We start from the raw sequence: 23,619 nt of genomic DNA on the forward strand, positions 1-23,619 counted from the left end.
CCACAGTGATGCAGGAGTTATTCACAGTGTGACCTTTGACCCCAGCCTTAGAGGTCATCAAGGCTCACAGCGGGGGGGCGGTGCTGCTGACCTCTGACCTCCAGCTGCAGCTGAAGCAGGACGTGCGCTGGACTCACCCCGACCTGCTGGTCTCTCTGAAGAACAACGTGACGGCCTGCCCTCACGGCCGCTGCCAGCTGCTCCGAGACGGCTCGCTGCGCTTCAGCCGGGTCCAGCCCGGAGACTCAGGGAACTACAGCCTGCAGGTGTACGAGGAGGACGGGACGCGGGTGCTGAGGAGGGACTTCCTGCTGCTGGTGGAGAGCAGCCAATCAGGTACCTTCCCTCTACGTTAGGCCCCGCCCCCTTCTAGGCTGCGGCGACGACAGTCACTACTTTGACTTTTAACAATACAACTGTTTACTTTGACGTTAAGCTCATTAGCATCATTTGCCTCATTGGCCTCATTAGCCTCATTAGCATAATTAGCCTCATTAGCCTCGTTAGCCTCATTAGCATCATTAGCATCGTTAGCCTGTCCTCTCTGTGGAGCCTGAAGATAGATATTAGAGGAAGTAAAAAAAACGGGGTTGCGGTCGAATAGTCCAAAAATCAGCTCCTAAGTTCTAACCCTATCGTCTATCCCTTGACCTCTGAGTGAAAGGTCACGGGGTTAAGGGATAGTGGATAGGAGAATTCAAAAGGACTTAGGAGAAGAGACTGCGGTACTTTAGAGAATCGACTGCACTTTCACTATCCGACGTGTTTATGATGCGCCAGCGGACGTCATGAATGTGCGTCTGCTGCTGTGGGGAAACTATGGAAACTACAGTTTTCTATACAGCGGACTACAACATGGATGTTTAATAAGAACGAGGGACTACTGTAAACTCATCTAGAGATTCTGCACCGTGCTCTGATGCTGTTATGCTTTATGAACGGGGACAACAGAGAAACATATTCTTCATGACCAAAGTTGGAATTGAAATAAAAAAGGAAAGTGAAACTTATGCTCATCACCCTCTCCCTCCGGTCCACATTAATACAAATGATCCCAATACGTATGATTGTATGAAAAGATCTTAAAATCAATACAAATGTATTTATTCTAAACGTTAGTCCTTAACATCTATCACTGTGTATATCACCATTCAAACATCTTTTCAAAGTTGAACAAACCCCACACAGCTCAGTAAAGACTGTGAAATGTTGACTTTATTTGATCATTTCAGTAAAAACTAACGTTCATATTTCTCTTTTTGATTATAATACTGATGAACGTTCAAAACAAAGCACTTTGGCAACTTACCACATACGTTTTAAAATGCTTAATAAGCACCGTAACTTTCATGATATCATTTCTCGGTCATAATCGGTTGTTTCCGTGAACGGCCGACTGTTGTGTGACGGCAAATGCTGCGGCCGCAAGGCATTGTGGGGCAGCATTTTCTCCTCTCCTTTCGGTTAGGGAGGTCCAGTGGTTCCTAAGCTAAAGGAGGTTATAAAGGAAGCTTGAAACCTCCTTTCCTTTCATCTAGAGAACTAGAACGGCTCTTATCATGGCTGCCACTGAGGGACCTCCGGGTCATTTCACTCCGTTAGGAAGGTTCCTAAGCTAAATGGACTATTCGACCGCAACCCATTACTCGTGTTGATTTTGTTGTTGACCGTGCAGTGTGTGTGTGTGTGTGTGTGTGTGTGTGTGTGTGGGGGTGTGTGGGTGTGTGTGTGTGTGTGTGGGTGTGTGTGTGTGTGTGTGTGTGTGTGTGTCTGTGTGTGTGTGTGTGTGTGTGGGTGTGTGTGTGGGTGTGTGTGTGTGTGGGTGTGTGTGTGTGTGTGTGTGTGTGTGTGTGTGTGTGTGTGTGTCAGCAGATCTCAGCAGCAGGAGTGTATTGGTGACGGTGTTTATCCTCCTCTTCCTCCTCTTTCTCGTCCTCTGCATCATCATCATCATCTTGTTCGCCCTCAACAGGAAGAGGAAGCAGCGGATCAGACTCTCAGGTATCAGCCAATCAGAGATACACACACACCTGAAGCTTCACTGATTGGTTTAGTTAATATTTTATGATATTTATGATCTGCTGCTTCAGGTCCGCTGGAGGACAACCTGTATGTGGAGATGCACAGTCACCGTGGCAACAAGAGGGAGGAGGACGAATGTCACTATGGTAACACTGGTTTATTTACAATGCTTAGACGCTAACAGATGCTAATATACCGTTAAGGCCGCTACACACCCACCTGAGACCAAAGAACGCGTACCGAAGGCATCCCGACTTTTATGTCGGCCTACACCGCCCGCCTACGCCGCCCGCCTACGCCGCCCGCCTACGAACACACCGCAAATACTTCAGTCGACGAGTGGCAATAACTGTCCTTACCAGCAGGCTGCGGTAGTGTGAACAGCCAATCAGAGTGATTGCTTGGGCCGACTTTCTCTGACCTCCCGCGGCCGATTCAACATGTTGAATCGGCCGCGGGAGGCATCGGGAGGTGTGAAAAGGTGCCGTAAAGACACGACGGTGCGGGACACACCAACCTGAGTAGGGCGCCGCGAATGCCCGACTGCCTCTGACGGCCTCTGACTCCCAAAATCGGGTTGGTGTGTAGCCAGCTTTACAGATACTAGGAGATTCTAACAGATGCTACTGAATGCTAACAGATGCAGACATGTATTCTAATAACTGTTAACAGATCAAGACAGATGCTAATGTATGCTAACACATGCTATTGAATGCTAACACATGCCAACAGTTGCACACATATGCTAACACATGCTACTGAATGCTAATAGATACTAAGAGATTATAACAGATGCTATGTATACTAACAGATGCTATTGAATGCTAACAGATGCTAACTTCTTAACCTGTCCACAGTTCCCTGTAATCCTGCTGTTTCCGTGGAAACACCAATACCAGCGCAGAGTTCAGAGGAGAACGTGTACATGTGACGGCCAATCAGAGCTCTCCTCACCTGCATGTTTCTCTGTTTACATCTTAATCAATAAAGTGAGGTTGTTTGCAGACGTTAGAGATGTTCCTCTTTTATTTTAACAATACAAGAAATTAACCAAAAATAATACAATATAAGATGATAAAATATTAGAGTAATGAAAGATAAGAATATATATAATAATGTGAAAATGTAAACTCCTGATAATATCATTTCCCCTTTTTATAAATACAACTTTAATTATAATAATCAAATGTATTTGTGTAAACATTTTCATCTTCCCCAAAAGAAAACAAAGGTTTAATAACATATTTTGATGATGCTAACAGATGCTAATGGTTGCTAACAAGCGCTTAAAGATCTAGACAGATGCTAATAAAGTATATGCTAACATATGCTAAAAAAAATAATATATACTGTATATAAATGCTAACAGATGCAGACAGATGCTATTGTATGCTAAAACATGCTAACAGTTAATACTGTATGCATGTTGACCAACAGGAGAGATAAACACTCTGATCTTCCCCAAAATAAACTAAAGGTTTAATAAAATATTTTGATGATGCTAACAGATGCTAATGGTTGCTAACAGATGCTAAGGGTTGCTAACAGATGCTAAGGGTCCTAACAGATGCTAAGGGTTGCTAACAGATGCTAAGGGTGGCTAACAGATGCTAAGGGTTGCTAACAGATGCTAGCTAGCCCTTACAATTATAGACAGGTGAACACTAATGCTAACAGATGATATCAGATATGAACAGAATGACATTTGCTAATAATATATATATATATATATACATGCTAACAGATGCAGTCAGATGCTAATGTATGCTAACACAGGCTAAGAGTTAATAATGTGTTCATGTTGACCAACAGGAAAACATTGATCTTCCCCAAAAGAAACTAAAGCTTTATTTAAATATAACGTGAGGAGGAAACCTCAGAAGACGGTGATCTGCTCCTCCTCCTCTTCCTCTCCACCCAGCGTCTGCACACACACAACAACATAAATCAGATATTATCATTTACACCAGTCCTTTATTAATAATAACGTATTGTAGGGTACGTGAAGGCATCACCAGGAAGAGCAGCGAGTGGTGGATGATGAACTCTCTGGTGAGCGTCAGCAGGTCCTGGTTCAGAGTCTGGAACAGAGAGGGGACCAGGACCAGAGCCAGGTTCTGAGCTGACATCCTGTTCACCTGGGAGAACACCTGGACCCTGCACACACACACACACACACACACACACACACACACACACACACACACACACACACACACACACACCCTGATGAAATATGATCTGAATCCCTCACATTCCTCAGACGGCACAGCGTATAAACAGAGAGATTTATGGGAAAAACGTGGAGAGGAAAGTTTTCTGAGTCAGAAGCGCTTCCATGTGAAGAGACTCTGGGTTATGGAAACATTTCATAAACAAGAAGAAGCTGAAGAGTCATTTCACAATATGCTTTTAATATCTGTAAAATATCATCTCAATCACACGAGGAAACATCCTCACAGCTCAGTCTGCAGTATGTAGTGTCTCTACTTTAAAGAGTCCTCTCCTGCTGATGTTCAGGTGTATATCAGTATGTAGTGTCTCTACTTTAAAGAGTCCTCTCCTGCTGATGTTCAGGTGTATATCAGTATGTAGTGTATCTCTACTTTAAAGAGTCCTCTCCTGCTGATGTTCAGGTGTATATCAGTATGTAGTGTCTCTACTTTAAAGAGTCCTCTCCTGCTGATGTTCAGGTGTATGTCAGTATGTAGTGTCTCTACTTTAAAGAGTCCTCTCCTGCTGATGTTCAGGTGTATATCAGTATGTAGTGTCTCCACTTTAAAGAGTCCTCTCCTGCTGATGTTCAGGTGTATATCAGTATGTAGTGTCTCTACTTTAAAGAGTCCTCTCCTGCTGATGTTCAGGTGTATATCAGTATGTAGTGTCTCTACTTTAAAGACTCCTCTCCTGCTGATGTTCAGGTGTTAGAACATGGGGGTCCAAACTACGGCCAAAGGCGCATATTTTGAAATGACCCTCAGCAGATTTACAACACTTATTCATGTGGGATGAGGTGTCAGGAACAAATACGCAGCCTCCTAGGCGAGAGCACGCAGGACTTAAGGCCTTGGACATTTCAAACACTAAAGGTATCTGAAATGGACACGGCCATATCTCCACGATGCATCGACACAGCAAGCTGATACTCAAATCAAAATCAAATCAAATCAAGTTTTATTTATAAAGCACGTTTAAAAGCGATTTTTGGTCGAGCCAAAGTGCTGTACATGTAATAAAAACACATTACTACAATCACAATAAAAGACAATAAATTACAACAGATATATATAAAAAATAAAAATAAAACACAAGGAAAAGTCAGGAGTCGTGCTCCGCTCTAACTAGAAGGCCAGAGAGAAGAAGTGTGTTTTTAGTGTAGATTTAAAAACCCCTAGGGTCTGGGCCGACCTCACATGGAGGGGCAGAGTGTTCCAGAGCCTCGGGCCAGCTGCTGCGAAGGCTCGGTGCCCTCGGGTTTTGAGCCTGGTCTTGGGCACTACCAGCAGCAGCTGGTCAGCAGACCTTAAGGCTCTGGCTGGGGTGTAGCGCTGGAGGAGTTCAGCTATATAGGCCGGAGCCAGCCCATTTAGTGCTTTAAAAACAAATAAAAGGATTTTAAAATCAATTCTGAACCGAACTGGAAGCCAGTGTAGTGAGGCCAGAATAGGGATGATGTGGTCACGCTTTTTGTGGCCAGTCAGCAAACGTGCAGCCGCGTTTTGGACTAGCTGCAGGCGTTTAATTGAGGCCTGGTCCATACCCACATACAGAGCGTTGCAATAATCCAGTCTTGAGGTAACAAAGGCGTTAATAACCCTTTCTAAGTAATTAAAAGATAAATACGACTTGGTCTTGGCCAATAGTCTTATTTAAAAAAAGCAGGATTTGACTACAGTGCTGACCTGCTTGTCGAATTTAAAAGTGCTAGTGAAGGTCACTCCAAGGTTCATGACCGAGGGGAGGATGTTTTTTTTGAGAGAACCCAGAATATCAACCGGAGAGGCTGGAGGTTGGGGTCCAAAAAAGATGACCTCAGTCTTGCTCTCGTTGAGGTTGAGAAACATGCTCTCGAACATCTTGGTCCCTGGAACACCAGAAATATGCCATTTAAGTTTTAGACACCTGTGATGAAGCACCAGGGAGAAATCGTCAAATACTTTACCGCAGGATCTCGGGCATGTGAAGTGGACAGGTTGCGAGAAAGGCTTTTTGAGTCTCAGACCAGGTTCCAGTGGTATTTGAAATGTACAAAGTCATATTTCAAAGATGCCAGGGGCTACATGCACGTGACTTTGAATTAGTCATCTGTGAGGCCACTTTTATCACTACACGAACTTTCATGTAAATCAGAGTAACTTTATTTTTGACCTGTTTTTCAGGAAAAGTCAGTATTCAGAGGTGAGTTGGAAAAGGTCAAAAAGTCAAAGGTTCTCCGATAATCTCTGAAATCGACACACTCGATCCATGGGCTGGAAGCATGACACAGTTCAAGGATCAGCTTCCTGGCCCATTGCAATGTTGAAATATGGCCCTGTCTACTTCAAATACATACCTGCATTGTCTTCCGCAGTTAAGTATTTGAATGGGACGTACACTTCAAATAGATAACTGAAGGATCCGGAGTATGTGAAGTGTACACATGCATGAACAGTTTAGGGGGATTCATATTTAATGATACTAATGAGGCCGGACGCCAAACTATATGCTGCTGTAAACATGAACAATTGTTCTCTGTCAAATAAAATGGTATACTTTGACTCAGTCAAATATAGCACTTATAATATATATATATAGCATATATTTATTAATAGCACATGTACTTTTGTATAACAAAGAAACTGGTGAAAAAATAAAAAACAATAACAGAAAGAGAGCATGTGATCGAGATAAAAGGAGATATTACATAATGTTTGATGATGGTATAAGATGCTATGAAGATCTAAGGAGCCTTTGATCCCCAAAGTGATTTACAGAACCTCCTTGTTCTTCACAGACCCCAGAGGAACGCATCATACTGCTGGTAAGTACGGTAAGAACTGTATGCTCTCTCCCCACCTGTGTCCCTCCCTTTCCGGTCACCTATAACCCTATTTCATACACCTTTATCCAGCTAATCACCGCCACCTAGTGTTCAAATAGTTTAACGTAATAAATCTAAAGAAAATAATATAACATGCCAACAGTAAACATAAATGGCTCCAACAATGTTAATATTATTTAAAATGATCAGCGGTGGAATGCAGTGAAGTGAGAATAACTAGCAGTTCTATGTTGGAGCCCAGAGTAACAGCAAAGTCTCAGATGAAGAAGGGCCTCATTTATAAAGGGTTATACGCTCAAAAAATGGCGTACGCCAGTTTCTACGCAATGTTTGCGATTTATAAAATACTAACTTGACGGGAAAATGTGCTGTCCTCCACGCAAACTCTAACCCATGCGTACGCACTAAGCACAACAACGGGAGAGACGAGAAACTGTGACACCGTTGGCAGAAGGAAGAATGGAGAGAAATATGTGGAAATAATACCATAAATAAAATGTTACCTCTCATTTATCAAATATGAAGAATTCATTTTCAAACATTGATTAAAGCCAATCTTAAAATGATGAAACAAACGCCTGTTTGAGACTCCTCAGTGCACACAAAAACACAACTTGGAGAAATAAATAAATACGGATATGTTATTTAAAACCACCTCGAATATGTTGTGTTAATGTTATGAAATGTTTTCTCATAAATGATGCGGTAAGCAGGGGGACAGAATTACGTCTAAACTGACGCCGTTTTGCATTTCTATAGGTTGTAGATACGAGCATGGTTTTATATCCTATCACGTTTAATCGTGTTTTAAGCCGTTTGCCAAGACTTGATAAGTCGCTCGTAAAACACAGGAGGTATGGAAACTAAGAACACCATATGTGGTAAACAGCTAATATAACACAACACATTGTATTTCCTTTAACTGGTGGATTATGGATATATAGTTGCTGATCGACAGCTGGAACACAAACCACCAAATACAACACAATAATTCAGATCCAGTCGTCATGACTACACTCCGGAGGGATTCCCCCATCATTTCTTAGTTTCTCATCAAGGGGGGGGGTCTCCTGTCCCCGGGACAAACACACTGCCTGAGGAAGGCTATGTGTATTTTTTTTGTCATTAACTTTTTTCGGACCACTTATTTATTTATGTTGGTGACGATCCGACCTCCATGCTGCTACTCTGGTTCAAACTGCATCCACCAAACAATATGATTTATCTCCACCTCCCCAAAATAACCAAAACCTGACACGGTGTGAGATGTCTTTTTTAGCTGTTCGGTCGTCATTTCCTGCAATCTTCTTCATGCAGTCAGTCAGAATGAATGAATGAATGAATGAATGAATGAATGAATGAATGAATGAATGAATGGGCGTTTCTTTGACTATTTATAGGCAAATATGGCGTTACGAGAAGCCCGCAAAAGCTGCGCCGCATTTCGAGTCGATTGTGATTTATAAAGGGAAACAGGCGTAGGAAGTGCCGTACGCACTTCCCTCGCCGGTACGCAATGTTTTGTGAATCGGAAAATGTCGGAACATTTCTGTACCTAGTTTTTTGCTTTGTACTACGTAAGCAACTGTCCCACGTGAATCCTACGCAAGGCGTTATAAATGAGGCCCCAGGGCCTTGTTACTGTGAGTGAAATGGTATTTATTTATTTTCTAATGACTTGGAGAGTCTTCAGATTCCCTCCAGGTCTTTGCAGGTGCAGCCTTTCTGATTGTTTTCGGAGAATTTATCAACAATGAGTGGTTTCTAAAAATTCTTCAAACTATTTCTAGCTTTTAGGAGACACAACATTACCCAAAGTGATTCTCTAAACCAGGGGTGCCCAACCTTTTTTGAACCGAGAGCTACTTTTAAAGTTGCCAGTCTGCCGAGATCTACCAGTCCAAATAGAGAAGCGTAGCCATTACTGACAGCCTACTACCAGGTAAATACACACTTCTACTTGTATAAAACTGACCTTTGTACGATTAATACTTCATAAAATACTGCAGATCCTTTATCTTACCTCTTTCTAATCTACACACAAGTATTTAACTGAAGTTACACAACAGTGTTGTTGATACAGAGTTGGAGTTTATTCACACGTCACATTGAACAGTGCTGCCACATATGACACAGGAGAAAAAGAAAAGACTCTTAACCCTTTCTTTGCCATTATATAAAAATAGTGTTGCTACAAAAAGTATAAATTAGGCTTACTAATAAGACAACTCAGATCTGAAGCTACACAGGAATCTGCTGCCAGAGTGCAATAAAAAAGACTAATAGAATCAAACCCTGTTTTTTTGTTGCATTTTAGTAGAGTATAAAAAGACATGCCTTTAAAATAGGATGCAAGCAACACTAGTTTCTTTCTTAACCTGAATTGATAATAGACTATAATCAATTTAAACAGAACAGATCTTAATGTTTGCATTCTTATACCATTTTGTACAATAATTATAATGAATAAGTTCAAACAAACTAAAACGTACAGCTGATTAATAACGGTATCTAACTTGAGTTTTTATTATATCAAAAACCTGTTGAAATGCTTCTGTTATTTTTACTGTCCCCAAAAAGCGTGTCGGCAGCCTCCAGGAATGCTTCTTTCACAACTTCTCCGTCTTTGAAAGACTTCATGTGTTTAGCAAGAACGTGACTGACACGATAAGATGCTATGGTAGCAGCCTTGCTCTTGTTGTTGGGCCTGACACGATGAGATGCTATGGTAGCAGCCTTGCTCTTGTTGTTGGGCCTGACACGATGAGATGCTATGGTAGCAGCCTTGCTCTTGTTGTTGGGCCTGACACGATAAGATGCTATGGTAGCAGCCTTGCTCTTGTTGTTGGGCCTGACACGATAAGATGCTATGGTAGCAGCCTTGCTCTTGTTGTTGGGCCTGACACGATGAGATGCTATGGTAGCAGCCTTGCTCTTGTTGTTGGGCCTGACACGATAAGATGCTATGGTAGCAGCCTTGCTCTTGTTGTTGGGCCTGACACGATGAAGATGCTATGGTAGCAGCCTTGCTCTTGTTGTTGGGCCTGACACGATGAGATGCTATGGTAGCAGCCTTGCTCTTGTTGTTGGGCCTGACACGATAGATGCTATGGTAGCAGCCTTGCTCTTGTTGTTGGGCCTGACACGATAAGATGCTATGGTAGCAGCCTTGCTCTTGTTGTTGGGCCTGACACGATAAGATGCTATGGTAGCAGCCTTGCTCTTGTTGTTGGGCCTGACACGATAAGATGCTATGGTAGCAGCCTTGCTCTTGTTGTTGGGCCTGACACGATGAGATGCTATGGTAGCAGCCTTGCTCTTGTTGTTGGGCCTGACACGATGAGATGCTATGGTAGCAGCCTTGCTCTTGTTGTTGGGCCTGACACGATGAGATGCTATGGTAGCAGCCTTGCTCTTGTTGTTGGGCCTGACACGATGAGATGCTATGGTAGCAGCCTTGCTCTTGTTGTTGGGCCTGACACGATGAGATGCTATGGTAGCAGCGTTGCTCTTGTTGTTGGGCCTGACACGATGAGATGCTATGGTAGCAGCCTTGCTCTTGTTGTTGGGCCTGACACGATAAGATGCTATGGTAGCAGCCTTGCTCTTGTTGTTGGGCCTGACACGATGAGATGCTATGGTAGCAGCCTTGCTCTTGTTGTTGGGCCTGACACGATGAGATGCTATGGTAGCAGCCTTGCTCTTGTTGTTGGGCCTGACACGATGAGATGCTATGGTAGCAGCCTTGCTCTTGTTGTTGGGCCTGACACGATAAGATGCTATGGTAGCAGCCTTGCTCTTGTTGTTGGGCCTGACACGATAAGACGCTATGGTAGCAGCCTTGCTCTTGTTGTTGGGCCTGGTGAAGATGGACTGCTGTGCATTGAGCGGTCCTTTCAGGTCCCTCACCTTTTGGGAGCGTAGGGCAGAGTTAGGAGGGAACTCCGTCTCGTAGCGGTTGTGCACTGTTTTGAAATGCCACTCCTAAATGACCCTTCTACGATAAAGCCACGCTCGCATTGCAGATGAGAGACGGATGGACTTTGAATTGGAATAGACACAAAAATAATCATCCTCCCACTCGGAGTGAAAATTATATATTTTGGGCTTTTTAGCTTCTGCCATAATTGCGGTCTTGTGTGTGTGCGGACTGTCACTCCTGTTGCCACGGACAACGTCAGCTAACTAGTGCCCACTGCCCACCAGCCACGCCCCGACACATGGGGTCACGCCGGCCAATCACAAAGCTTTGATGCATTCAAGTGCATTATTCTGGCACAGGAAGATTATGTTATAGGACATTAATGATAAAACAGAATATTGTCGTTCTATTTTTAGACACATCTCGCGATCGACTGGGAATCTCCCCGCGATCGACTGGTTGGGCACCCCTGCTCTAAACAGTCCCTCTTCTTTTCTCTAACCCTCTGTCAGAACAGTTCATTCACCTTGTTCCTAACAGAGTTTCTAACGTCTACAAACCAGGATGGAGGTTAACCTGAAGGTGTGGGAGACCCAGGCCTGGCCGGAGGTCTCTGAGAACAAAAAATGGACTCCTTTCAGGTCAAGTTCAACTCTTTATTAAAGATCAAACCAATCATCTCTTAAAGGTACAGAATCAAAGAGACACCAAAACCCGTCAAAAAGGGAACATTTCCTGTCACTTATCAATAGCTATGAAAGAAAGCAAAGCTGACTATATACTAGCTTTTACACAGGTATTATTATTAATTGCATACATCCACTGACATCATGTTCTTATCTCGTCTGACTGGAAAATACCCGCTGCTCCCTCTCTGCTGATCATTCACACATGGATCAAGAAAAGTCCATCAATAAAGGAATATGAGAATCATAAATCAATAACTGTAAGTATGTAGAAGTACTTGACATTTGAGAGTAAAGAATAAGAAGATAGTAAAACATAAAATGATTATATGATGTGAACATTAACAAACTAAATCGGGGGGTGGGGGGGTGTCTCCCTCTCTAGAAGAAGAATAGGACCTCTTTAAACCCCTGAGACCTGCTGCCTTCATTTCAGAGAGAAGCAGCACGTGTTGTGATGATCAGGGTCAGGGGTCTTTCAAAGGTTCTACTGTTTCTTTTTCTCTTCATTACTGTGCATTCTGGCTCCTGCTATTTCTTCTACTTCTGTTACTGCTCCTCTTACTGCTCCTTCTACTCTTCTTGCTACTTATTTTGCTCCTGCTGCTGCTCCTACTTCTCCTGATGCTGCTCCTGATCCTACAGCTCTTGCTGCTCTTTCTACAGCTCTTGCTGCTGCTGCTGCTGCTGCTGCTGCTCCGATCCCTGCTCCGATCCCTGCTCCGATTCCTACTGATATTCCTATTACTGCTGCTACTGCTCCTGCTCCAAACAACACATAAGGTTTCATTTTCTCCAATACGCTTTCTTTTATCTCATTACCACCTGAAGCACCTGACAGGATCCTTTCTTCTCTAAGGAAAGTCTCTCCTGAACCACTGGTCTGTGTAGTGCTGACCTCCGTTAGCTGAGACCATCTCATCTATCTTAGACAGGAAGGTTCTGACCTGCTGTCTGATTCTTCTCTTGTTGTCAAACACACAGTATCTACCTCCACACATGGAGACCAGCTCAGAGACATGACTGTTGGACCGGATCAGATCATCTATGGACTGACCTCCTAACTTGTCCCCGTGAGTGAAGAGCACCATGGAGTACCTCCAAACCTGGCCTCTGAGCAGCTGCTTCAGGTTCTCAAACAGGGCGATGTCTGCCGAGCTGATGCTGCCCAGTCTGAGCACCAGAACCAGGGCGTGCGGTCCTGGACTCGCCTGCTTTATGGACTTCATGATCTCTTTAGACAGCTGTTCAGGAGACACACTTCCAGCTGTGATTCCTGGAGAGTCCACCACAGTGACCTGACGCCCCCCCGCCGTGGCAGAGCGACTGACCGACTCAGTGCTGACGGGGTTGAAGCCACAGTCCGACTGAAACTGATCCGACCCCAGGATGGTGTTCCCTGAGGAACTCTTCCCTCCTCCAGGAGGGCCGAGCAGCACCAGCCTCACCTCCTCCAACCGGACGGACTGCAGGACACCTGGAGACACAGAGACATTTAGCGTCTGTCCAAAGAGACTCTAGACTCAACCTGAGAACAGACAGAACCCTGCAGCTACTTTAGCTTCAACAAAACCCATCATTGTTGATCCTGAAAACGTCAGGAATGGACTCAGCATTAACCCCCAAATCTGCCCAGACATACAAGCATCTCCAAAGTGTCCTCAGTACAGCACCTGAGTTAAAGCAGTACATGTACCTGCTGGGGGGGGGTTCTGGGCTCGGAGGTGGCCCGTCTTCTCCAGCAGCTCTCGGACTTGTTCCCGCCCTCCGCTCTGGTTGTTGAACAGATGATATCTGTCTGAGAACGTTGAGCAGCTAGCTGCAGTGTCCTCGTCTTCAAGGATGAAGTCCTCCAGAGCCTGGCCCTCTAAGGCGTCCCCCCGCGTGAACAGCAGGAAACACCGGTTGAAGTCCTGAGGTCCGAGGACCCTGTGAGCTGCCACCAGAACCTTCCCCTGCTCTTTGGTGAAGCGCCCCACACTGAACAGCAGCAGGAACAGGGTCTCTCTGCCGGACCCCCGGAGCTCCCGGCACCAGGCCTGGATCTGCCGCTCTGAGCCCAGGATCCCCGGGGTGTCCACCACCGAGACCTGCTTCCCAAACACGGTCTCAGTGGCCTCGGAGATCTGCCTGGTCACCGGGGTCAGGGTCTGTCTGGACTCGAACGCAGGGCGATCCAGGATGGTGTTTCCTGAAGCACTCTTACCTACGCCGGTGTTTCCCAGGAGGACGATGGTGAGACCTGGATCCATGTTGACCTGCAGGAGACCAGAGGAAGAAACTCCATCAACGCTCCTCCAGACACGGAGAGCAGGAAGAGGGGAGGAGACAAGTATTTGGACCATAGGGTCATTTGTTAGAGTCCTCCTTTTGTTTGCTCTTTAGTTTAATCTGCGCCCTTTTGGCCACTTTTGTTTGTGCCCGGCCGTTAGCCTACTCTTTTGTTAACTTGTTGTGTAAATAAATACTTGTAACTTTACCAATTCCATACTGGTGTATGTCATTTCCCTCTACCCTAGAAGGGGGACGTAACATTGAGTAGAAGTAGAAGTACTCAGATCTTGTACTTGAGTAAAAGTAGAAGTACTCAGGTCTTGTACTTGAGTAAAAGTAGAAGTACTCAGATCTTGTACTTGAGTAAAAGTAGAAGTACTCAGATCTTGTACTTGAGTAAAAGTAGAAGTACTCAGGTCTTGTACTTGAGTAAAAGTAGAAGTACCAGAGTGTAGGAATACTCTGTTTCAGTAAAAGTCCTGCATTCAAAATGTTCCTCAAGTGAAAGTATAAAAGTATTCTCATCAAAATATAGTGAAAGTACAGTAAAAGTAGTGATTGTGCAGATTGGTCCATTTCAGAATAATATATACGATATATTTATAATGATTGATCATGAAAGTGTGTTACTTTGGTAAAGGTGCAGCTAGTTTGAATGACTTTGGCTGCGTCTCAGGTCGATTAAATGGAATCCTTGCGTCCCTCACTTGCGTCGTTTCCCTGCGACTAGTCCCTCCCACCAGGGAAGCATGGAGAGACCAAGCGGCAAACTGTAGACTACAAAAAGAGGCAACAGGTCTAGAAACAAAAAATGAGCTTTATTTACAAAGCTGATAGCAAGGGTAGCACTAGGAATGAGAGCCAACAGGAGGGGGACAGGAAAAACCAACAATGAACCGACAAGGCACACAGGGGAAGACAAGACTAAATACAGAGAGGGGTAATCACAAGACAAGACACAGCTGGGGTAAGGGAGGCAGAAACACAAGGGCAACAGGTGAACACAATCAGACAATCAGACACACCAGGGAAACTGACGACAGGAAGGCAAACACAGGAAGAAGGAACAGAGAAGACACAAGGAGGAAAACATTTCAAAACAAAGGTGGAAAATGAAAACATAAATACAAAACCGTAACAGAACCCCCCCCTCAAGGGACGGATTCCAGACGTCCCAAGAAAACCCCAAAAAGTCCAAAACCTCTAGAAGGGTGGGCGGAGGGGGCTCGGAGGAGGGACGCACAACCAGGACCAAAAGGGTGGGTGGAGGGGTCCGGAGGACGGGCCCGGAAGGGGTCCCGGGCGGACGGCCCGGGGGGCAAGGCAGAGTCCAAAAAGGGGCGAAGGCCACAGCGGGCGAACTCAGGGGCCCGGGCATGAGAGCGAAGGCAGTGGCTGGAAGAGTCAGGAGGCCGGGCTCGAGGGCGAAGACCACGGCTGGGGAACTCAAGGGGCCGGGCTCGAGGGCGAAGGCAGCGGCTGGAAGAGTCAGGGGGCCGGGCTTGAGGGCGAAGACCGCGGCTGGGGAACTCAGGAGGCCGGGCTCGAGGGCGAAGACCGCGGCACTCAGGGGGCCGGGCTCGAGGGTGAACAAGAAGGCGGCGACGGGACAGCTCCGGAGGCCGGGCAGGAAGGCGCTGACGGGACAGCTCCGGAGGCCGGGCAGGAAGGCGCTGACGGGACAGCTCCGGAGGACGGGCAGGAAGGCGCTGACGGGACAGCTCCGGAGGACGGGCAGGAAGGCGCTGACGGGACAGCTCCGGAGGCCGGGCAGGACCCGTTGTCGGCCGGACAGGAACCGGAGCCGACGGAACAGGCGTAGACGGGATCCTGGACATGACATGGACTGTCAATGGGACCCCGGATGGAGCAAGGGCTGGTGTCGACTGGACCCCCAACGGAACAGGACACAGAGTTGGCAGGACCCCCGGTGGAACAGGTGTCGGCGGGACCTCCAACAGGACAGGACACAGAGTTGGCAGGACCCCCGGCGGCGGGACCCCCAACAGAACAGAACATGGAGCTGGCAGGACCCCCGGCGGGACAGGTGTCGGCGGGACCCCCAACAGGACAGGATATGGTGTAGGCAGGAAATCTGGCGGAGCAGGTGTCGGCGGGACCCCCAACAGGACAGGATCTGGTGTTGGCAGGAAACCCGGCGGAGCAGTAGTCGGCAGGACCCCCAACGGGACAGGACATGGGGTTGGCAGGACCCACAGCGGAACAGGTGTCGGCAGGACCCCCAACGATACTGGACGTGGAGTTGGCAGGACCCACAGCGGAACAGGTGTCGGCAGGACCCCCAACGATACTGGACGTGGAGTTGGCAGGACCCTCAGCGGAACCCCCAACGGCACAGGACATAGGGTTGGCAAGACCCCCGGCAGAAGAGTAGTCGGCGGGACCCCCAATGGGACAGGACATGGAGTTGGCAAGACCCCCGGCAGGAGAGTACTCGGCGGGACCTCCAACGGGACAGGACATAGAGTTGGCAAGACCCCCGGCAGAAGAGTAGTCGGCGGGACCTCCAACAGCACAGGACATAGGGTTGGCAAGACCCCCGGCAGAAGAGTAGTCGGTGGGACCCCCAATGGGACAAGACATGGAGTTGGCAAGACCCCCGGCAGGAGAGTAGTCGGCGGAACCTCCAACAGCACAGGACATAGGGTTGGCAGGACCCCCGGCAGAAGAGAAGTCGGCGGGACCCCCAACGGGACAGGACATAGGATTGGCAAGACCCCCGGCAGAAGAGTAGTCGGCGGGACCCCCAATGGGACAGGACATGGAGTTGGCAAGACCCCCGGCAGGAGAGTAGTCGGCGGGACCTCCAACAGCACTGGACATAGGGTCGGCAGGACCCCCGGCAGAAGAGTAGTCAGCGGGACCCCCAACGGGACAGGACATAGGATTGGCAAGACCCCCGGCAGAACAGTAGTCGGCGGGACCTCCAACGGCACAGGACATGGGGTTGGCAGGACCCACAGCGGAACAGGTGTCGGCAGGACCCCCAACGATACTGGACGTGGAGTTGGCAGGACCCTCAGCAGGACCCCCAACGGCACAGGACATAGGGTTGGCAAGACCCCCGGCAGAAGAGTAGTCGGCGGGACCCCCAACGGGACAGGACATAGGATTGGCAAGACCCCCGGCAGAAGAGTAGTCGGCGGGACCCCCAATGGGACAGGACATGGAGTTGGCAAGACCCCCGGCAGGAGAGTAGTCGGCGGGACCTCCAACAGCACAGGACATAGGGTTGGCAAGACCCCCGGCAGAAGAGTAGTCGGCGGGACCTCCAACGGCACAGGACCTAGGGTTGGCAGGACCCCCGGCAGAAGAGTAGTCGGCGGGACCTCCAACGGTACAAGACATGGGGTAGGCGTCGGCCGTAGAGCCAACAGGACACGAGGGGCTGGAGTGGGCCGAACCACTGACAAAACACGGGGGGCTGGCGTCGGCCGGGGAGCCAGTACTGGAGCCGAAACTGAAGCCGGAACCATGGCTGCTGGGGCCAGAACTGGGGCCGGAACCATGGCTGCTGGGGCCGGAACCATGGCCGCTGGGGCCAGAACTGGCACCGGAACCATGGCTGCTGGGGCCAGAACTGGGGCTGGAACCATGGCTGTATGGGCCGGTTCTGGAGCCGGAACCATGGCTGTGTGGGCCGGTACTAGAGCAGGCACCATGGCTGCTGGGCACGGAACCGGAACACGGAACCATGGCTGTGTGGGATGGTACTGGAGCACAGTACCATGGCTGTGTGGGCCGGCACTGGAGCACGGAACCATGGCTGTGTGGGCTGGTACTGAAGCCGGAACCATGGCTGCTGGGACCTGTACTGGAGCCCAAAGCATGGCTTCTGGGGCTCGGGCTGCTAGCCTGGACTTGCGACTCCTTCTCTTATGAGCCTTTTGGAGGCTCCTTGGACCTCCAAAAGCCAGACGAGTACCCGAGAACGGCTCCTGGACAGGAGCAGGAAATGGGGAAGAAGCAGGGGCTGACTCCAGACGGAACACACCGAGACGTATGGTGCCAGGCCGGGAACTGGGAGGCAGGGGGCTAGCATGCCTGGAGCTAGCAGGCCGGGAAACAGGTTTGACCTCAACGCTACCAAAAAAGTCCTCAATCCACTCGGGGAGTAACTCCCTTAACCAGGGCCTTGAGGTTACTTCTTGGCGTGCCGTAGAAATTATAGACTGCCTCTCTTCACTACTGGAGGCATATCGAAAGTCATTCCTCAAGCATGTTAAATTGTACGTCACCTCGTACAAGCTGTCTGCTGGGTCCATTTCTGGTCGGTTCATTCTGTTAGGTAGCGTGGAAAAGTAGGACCCAACTGCAGACTACAAAAAGAGGCAACAGGTCTAGAAACAAAAAATGAGCTTTATTTACAAAGCTGATAGCAAGGGTAGCACTAGGAATGAGAGCCAACAGGAGGGGGACAGGAAAAACCAACAATGAACCGACAAGGCACACAGGGGAAGACAAGACTAAATACAGAGAGGGGTAATCACAAGACAAGACACAGCTGGGGTAAGGGAGGCAGAAACACAAGGGCAACAGGTGAACACAATCAGACAATCAGACACACCAGGGAAACTGACGACAGGAAGGCAAACACAGGAAGAAGGAACAGAGAAATAATCCTAGGAAATTTTGGAAAGCCATAAAATCGCTATCCACCGGTGAGATCCGAAATGAGCTACCTCCGTGCATTACCACAGCATCTGGCTCTATATCGGACAGGGCTACTATGTTAAATTGTTTTAATGAGCATTTTGTGTCCTGCGGTTCTATGTTTGATTCTGTGACTAACTCTGCTTCTGTGAACACCACAGTCGGTGACTCTGAACAATGTGGTCTGGAAAACACTTTCAGTTTTACTCCTTTTACTGTTGATGTTGTTCGTGAAGCTTTAACCAAGTTAGATCCTAAGAAACCGGCCGGCCCGGACAACGTGGAACCTTTCTTTTTAAAGATAGCTGCAGATTTTATTGCTCCACCTCTCACTACTCTTTTTAACCTCTCCCTCAGCACAAACACAATTCCTAAAGTATGGAAGTCAGCTGATGTCCTGCCTTTGCTGAAAGGAGGGGAGGCAACTGTTTTAAATAACTATAGGCCCATCTCTAAATTGTCAGTTCTGGCTAAGGTTCTTGAACGCCTAGTGAGTGAACAGGTAAAGGTGTTTTTATGTACAAATGACATCCTGTCAAAACATCAGTCAGGCTTCAGAAAGCAACATAGCACCATCACTGCCACAATGAAAGTGGTGAATGACATTACGAGTATCTTAGATAATAAGCAGAGTTGTGCAGCTCTATTTATTGACCTCTCCAAAGCGTTTGATACCGTCGATCATCGCATCTTAAAGCAGAGGCTACCCAGTATTGGCTTATCCAGCCATGTGAACTACCTCTCTGAAAGGTCCCAATGTGTTCACTTTGATGGGCTGTCTTCTGAGTGGTTGAACATTGCTAATGGTGTTCCTCAAGGTTCTGTTTTAGGTCCACTTTTATTCTCCATCTACATCAATAGTTTAGGTGAAAATGTGGATGAAGCTACTTTGCATTTTTATGCGGATGACACCGTGATGTACTGTGCAGGTCCCTCCATTAAGGAGGCTGTTGTTAAATTACAGGCTGTTTTTAACATTATTCAGACTCAGCTCTCTGAACTAAAGCTTCTTTTAAATGTTGAGAAAACCAAGGTAATGCTCTTTTCTAAAGCTAAAAAGACTCCAGAGACTGCTTTGGATATTGTGACTATGCAAGGACAAGTACTCCAAGTGGTTAGCTATTATAAATACCTTGGTATCTGGCTTGATGATTGTCTTACTTTTAAACTTCAGGTCACTAATCTGCTTAAAAAGCTGAGGGTTAGATTAGGTTTCTTTTTCAGAAACAAGTCCTGTTTCTCTTTTGAAGCCAGGAAAAGGCTAGTCACTGTGACCTTTTTACCTGTGCTAGACTATGGTGATTTGATCTACATGAATGCACCTGCCCATTGCCTGGAAAGGTTAGATGCCGCCTATCACAGCGCTCTGAGATTTGTTACTAACTGTAAAGTACTTACTCATCACTGTACCCTGTATGCCAAGGCAGGTCTGCCTTCACTTACTGTTCGGAGGCTCAGTCATTGGTACATATTCATCTACAAAGCCATGCTGTGTAAACTACCTTCTTATATCTGCTCTTTGATCTCACAGAGAGTGGCAAGTAGCTATTACCTGAGATCCCAGGATGTGTTTTTATTACATGTGCCAAGTGCTAGGACTGTTCTAGGTGCTAAAGCTTTTATGTGCGCTGCTCCTCTGGCTTGGAACACTATGCAAAAAATATTGAAACTCAGCATTTTGATTCCCTTGCATCGTTTTAAAGCACGGCTGGATGAAATGTTATTGGATACCTGTAAATGTAAATAGATGCTAATGTATACCCCTGTAATTATGTTGTGATGTCCTTTTTGTTTTCTGTTTGTTTTTATATGTGTAACTAATGTACCGCAGGTCTCCCTTGTAAAAGAGATCGTTGATCTCAATGGGATTTTTAACCTGGATAAATAAAGGCTACAAACAAACATACACAGAAGACACAAGGAGGAAAACATTTCAAAACAAAGGTGAAAAATGAAAACATAAATACAAAACCGTAACACTCTGGGGAAGAGCCGGGACGCCAATACGGAAGTGCCACAAACTGCAGTTCATATATTGGCCGATAGGCGCTGACTGCAGAAAGGAGCAATTTCCATAGACCCCCATGTTAAAATGCCCAATTTCACAGCCTAAAAAAACATGTTTCTACCTATGGATCCAATAAATATTATTATGTATATAGTTAGATTCCACCTTCATGATTATGAATCTGTGAGTGAATTGTTTTCTAACACGACCCTTTTATTTATATTAGGTCTTAAAGTTTTTGCATAAATTAGGGCGTGGTCACATTGAGTGACAGCTCTGTCAAGTGACTGCTGCTGTTAGCTTCTTGTCTCTCTGCTAGCTGCTCCGTCTCCGTGAAGCTACAGGGACTCTGCCTGCTCAGTTCATCCAGGGAACACAACTTGACCCCGGCCGTGTTTGTTTGTTCTTCATGCTTATATATCGGACTATTGTGACTCGCTCTGCGGTTAAAACAGACGGTGCATGAATGCCGTTTTGCGGTAAGTGAAATTCGAGTACTTTATTTATGTGTTTATGATTTCAATCAGCTACGTAATGAATGTTAAGGCTTGGGTTAGCGTGTAAGCGAGTGGTAGCTACATCGGTGCTAACGATGCTAATCGTAGCCTCCAAGTTAACTTAAAACCATAGACCGTATATATAAAGGTTAAAATGAAATAGACAAGTGTTAAGCGTGAATGAATGTTATTTGACACATTTTTTGCACCTGTTGATTTGTAGAGGAGCCATCCTCCATCCAGCGCCTGCAACTTTGGATATTCCTTTTTCAGGAGACTGAAGAACTAAGGAAACGATAAAATAGGGTGTTCTTGAAACCAAACCAACTCTACAAATAAGTCCCAAGTTTCAAATATGAACACAGGTTATATAAATATGGTTTTCTTTATACAATACCTCTTCATGGCTCATGTCCAGGGGCATCGATATATGTCTTTTGCCCAGTCCCGCCTGGGCAAGCTCAAATTCTTCCGATGCGGTTGGGGTACTGTCTGCATTCAAGTTTAACAGGTAAACATAAAATGTAAAGGGTCTCCAGTTTTTCTTCGCTTGAGTTGCAAAGGTCTTGAGAGCTGGAAGCTTTCTCTTCCCAAGGCAATTTCGATTCGATTTTTTCACAAAGAATCCAGGGAAAGATCTGCATTATTTAAACAAAAAAGTAATGTTGTTTAGCACATAATCATAAATGGACATATCAACTTGCAGTTTACCTGTAGATAAACACAAATATATATTTATTAAAATCTAAAACCTGGCCATCTCCTGCTCTACAGAAGGACCAGGCAGTGTCTGGTCCTCCTTCCTTCCTTCCAGCTGTCCCTGGCATAGGTGCTGTGTGAGCATGGTTATTAAAGTGTGTGCTGCTGCAGCCACAGATGAATTACGGTCGCCACTCTGGCAAAGACAGATTGAGAAACACGTGAGCTGGACTCTATCAACATAAGGGAAATTAACTTGCACTGACAATAGCTAATAGCATACACGAGTAGCCTCAATGCCATGGTTAGTTTCCCGCGTTGCCACATTCATTCCCCACCTCAAAAGGCCTGCCTTCCTTTTATGTATGTCGCTATAATATTATTATCATGTCTTAGATAACTTCTAAGACCATGAATGGAAAAAAGTTAATATTTCTTACCTGTGCGCTGGTGCCAGCCATGGAGCCAGCAGGTGGACCTGACGCCATCGCAAAAGCCCAGCCAATACTATGCTGCGTTCACGGAGCTACGTGGAAGTGGGGAAGGACAACGCTTCATTGCGGATACGTAATTTCACATTCTAGCACAGTTTATTGCTCTTATACCGCAATTTTTGCCAACTACGATGCTCAACAGCTCGCTTAACGGAACTTTGACGCTGGTATCAGTTTTGTTTACCACCAATCACGGGAGTATTGTGTATAGAAAGTGTGTAGTTATATTTCTTGCGCTACCTAACATCCATGAAGGCATCATGACAGAGGGAGGGCTGTCACTCAGGGTGACAAACTACTCTTTGGTAAGCCCCGCCCCCCAAAGCAATATCAGGGCCAAAAGTCTGAAAGCGAAAAAAAAAGATCTGAAAGCGAAAAACGATTTGAAGGCGAAAAAATAATTGAAACCTGAAAAAAAAAGATTTGAAACTGAAAAAATAATTGTTTTGAATCTGAAAACGTAAAATCTGAAACTGAAAAAAATAAGTATTCAAATATCAAAATATGTATAAAAGTGAAATATGAAAATAAATATTTTATTCCAAAAAATTGCTGAACTGAATCAAAATAATATTCAACCTGAAAAATTATTTTAAATACTTTTTTTTTTTTTTAATACAACATTGTATTTTTCAAAGTTCAGGATGAAAACTTGGACTTTCAAATAAATTGTATTTTTTCGAATGATCAAAACTTATGACCCTGAAATAGCTCCATATCTTTGGCTCTTTCTGCTGGAACAAATGTACATTTCCCCTCTGGGACGAATAAAGGTTTTTTGATTCTGATTCTGTGATTTCTTTAAAATGAAATGCATGAGCAGCTGAGCAGAGAGGGGACTCAGTTTATTGACGGGTGACGGGGGTCTGTGTCCACGTATAAAGAATCCATACAAATGTAATACAAATAATAATCTTTGTTATGGATATATATGGAGTTATGGATAAAACAATACAATGAAATTAATAATAAATAATCCATAAAAATGTAATATAAGTAAATAAAAAAATGCATTCGGTAAATTCTCACACTTTGCTTCTGAGCTCTGTTCATGTAGCGCCTCCTTCTTAATCAGCAGATTGAAACTAACATCAAACTCATAAAATAAATGAACAAATCACGATGATCACGCCACTAAACACAGATTAAAACTAAAGGAACCAGCCTGTTTAGAAAATGTAAGAAGTAGAAAGTACAGGTATTTGTGTTCAACATGTAAGAAGTAGAAAGTACAGGTATTTGGGTTCAACATGTAAGAAGTAGAAAGTACAGGTATTTGTGTTCAACATGTAAGAAGTAGAA

The 23,619-nt window shown here is 45.8% G+C and overlaps 2 protein-coding genes and 1 long non-coding RNA gene across 3 annotated transcripts in view; 1 reads left to right on the forward strand and 2 right to left on the reverse strand.

Moving 5' to 3' along the window:
* The window catches only part of LOC117500064, a 4,835-nt gene extending 1,779 nt beyond the window's left edge, over window positions 1-3,056 (forward strand). Inside the window, exons 3-6 of the mRNA XM_034152763.1 lie at window positions 46-336; window positions 1,973-2,001; window positions 2,091-2,168; window positions 2,880-3,056. Coding sequence (XP_034008654.1) covers window positions 46-336; window positions 1,973-2,001; window positions 2,091-2,168; window positions 2,880-3,056 — 575 coding nt within the window. The remainder of the gene's footprint in view (window positions 1-45; window positions 337-1,972; window positions 2,002-2,090; window positions 2,169-2,879) is intronic.
* Window positions 3,057-3,876: 820 nt separating this feature from the next.
* On the reverse strand, window positions 3,877-4,223 carry LOC117500067. The gene is made up of 2 exons (XR_004557757.1): window positions 4,038-4,223; window positions 3,877-3,946 (listed from the first exon to the last, which is right to left on the reverse strand). It is a non-coding gene; the product is annotated as an uncharacterized LOC117500067 (long non-coding RNA).
* Window positions 4,224-12,361: 8,138 nt separating this feature from the next.
* LOC117500066 (GTPase IMAP family member 8-like) lies at window positions 12,362-13,958 on the reverse strand. The gene is made up of 2 exons (XM_034152765.1): window positions 13,368-13,958; window positions 12,362-13,148 (listed from the first exon to the last, which is right to left on the reverse strand). Exons 1-2 carry the CDS (start codon window positions 13,921-13,923, stop codon window positions 12,526-12,528), a joined length of 1,179 nt encoding a protein of 392 aa, XP_034008656.1. The 5' UTR covers window positions 13,924-13,958; the 3' UTR covers window positions 12,362-12,525.
* Between the last annotated feature and the right edge of the window lie 9,661 nt (window positions 13,959-23,619).

This window comes from Trematomus bernacchii, unplaced genomic scaffold (assembly GCF_902827165.1).
Source record: "Trematomus bernacchii unplaced genomic scaffold, fTreBer1.1, whole genome shotgun sequence".
Lineage (NCBI taxonomy): Eukaryota > Metazoa > Chordata > Actinopteri > Perciformes > Nototheniidae > Trematomus > Trematomus bernacchii.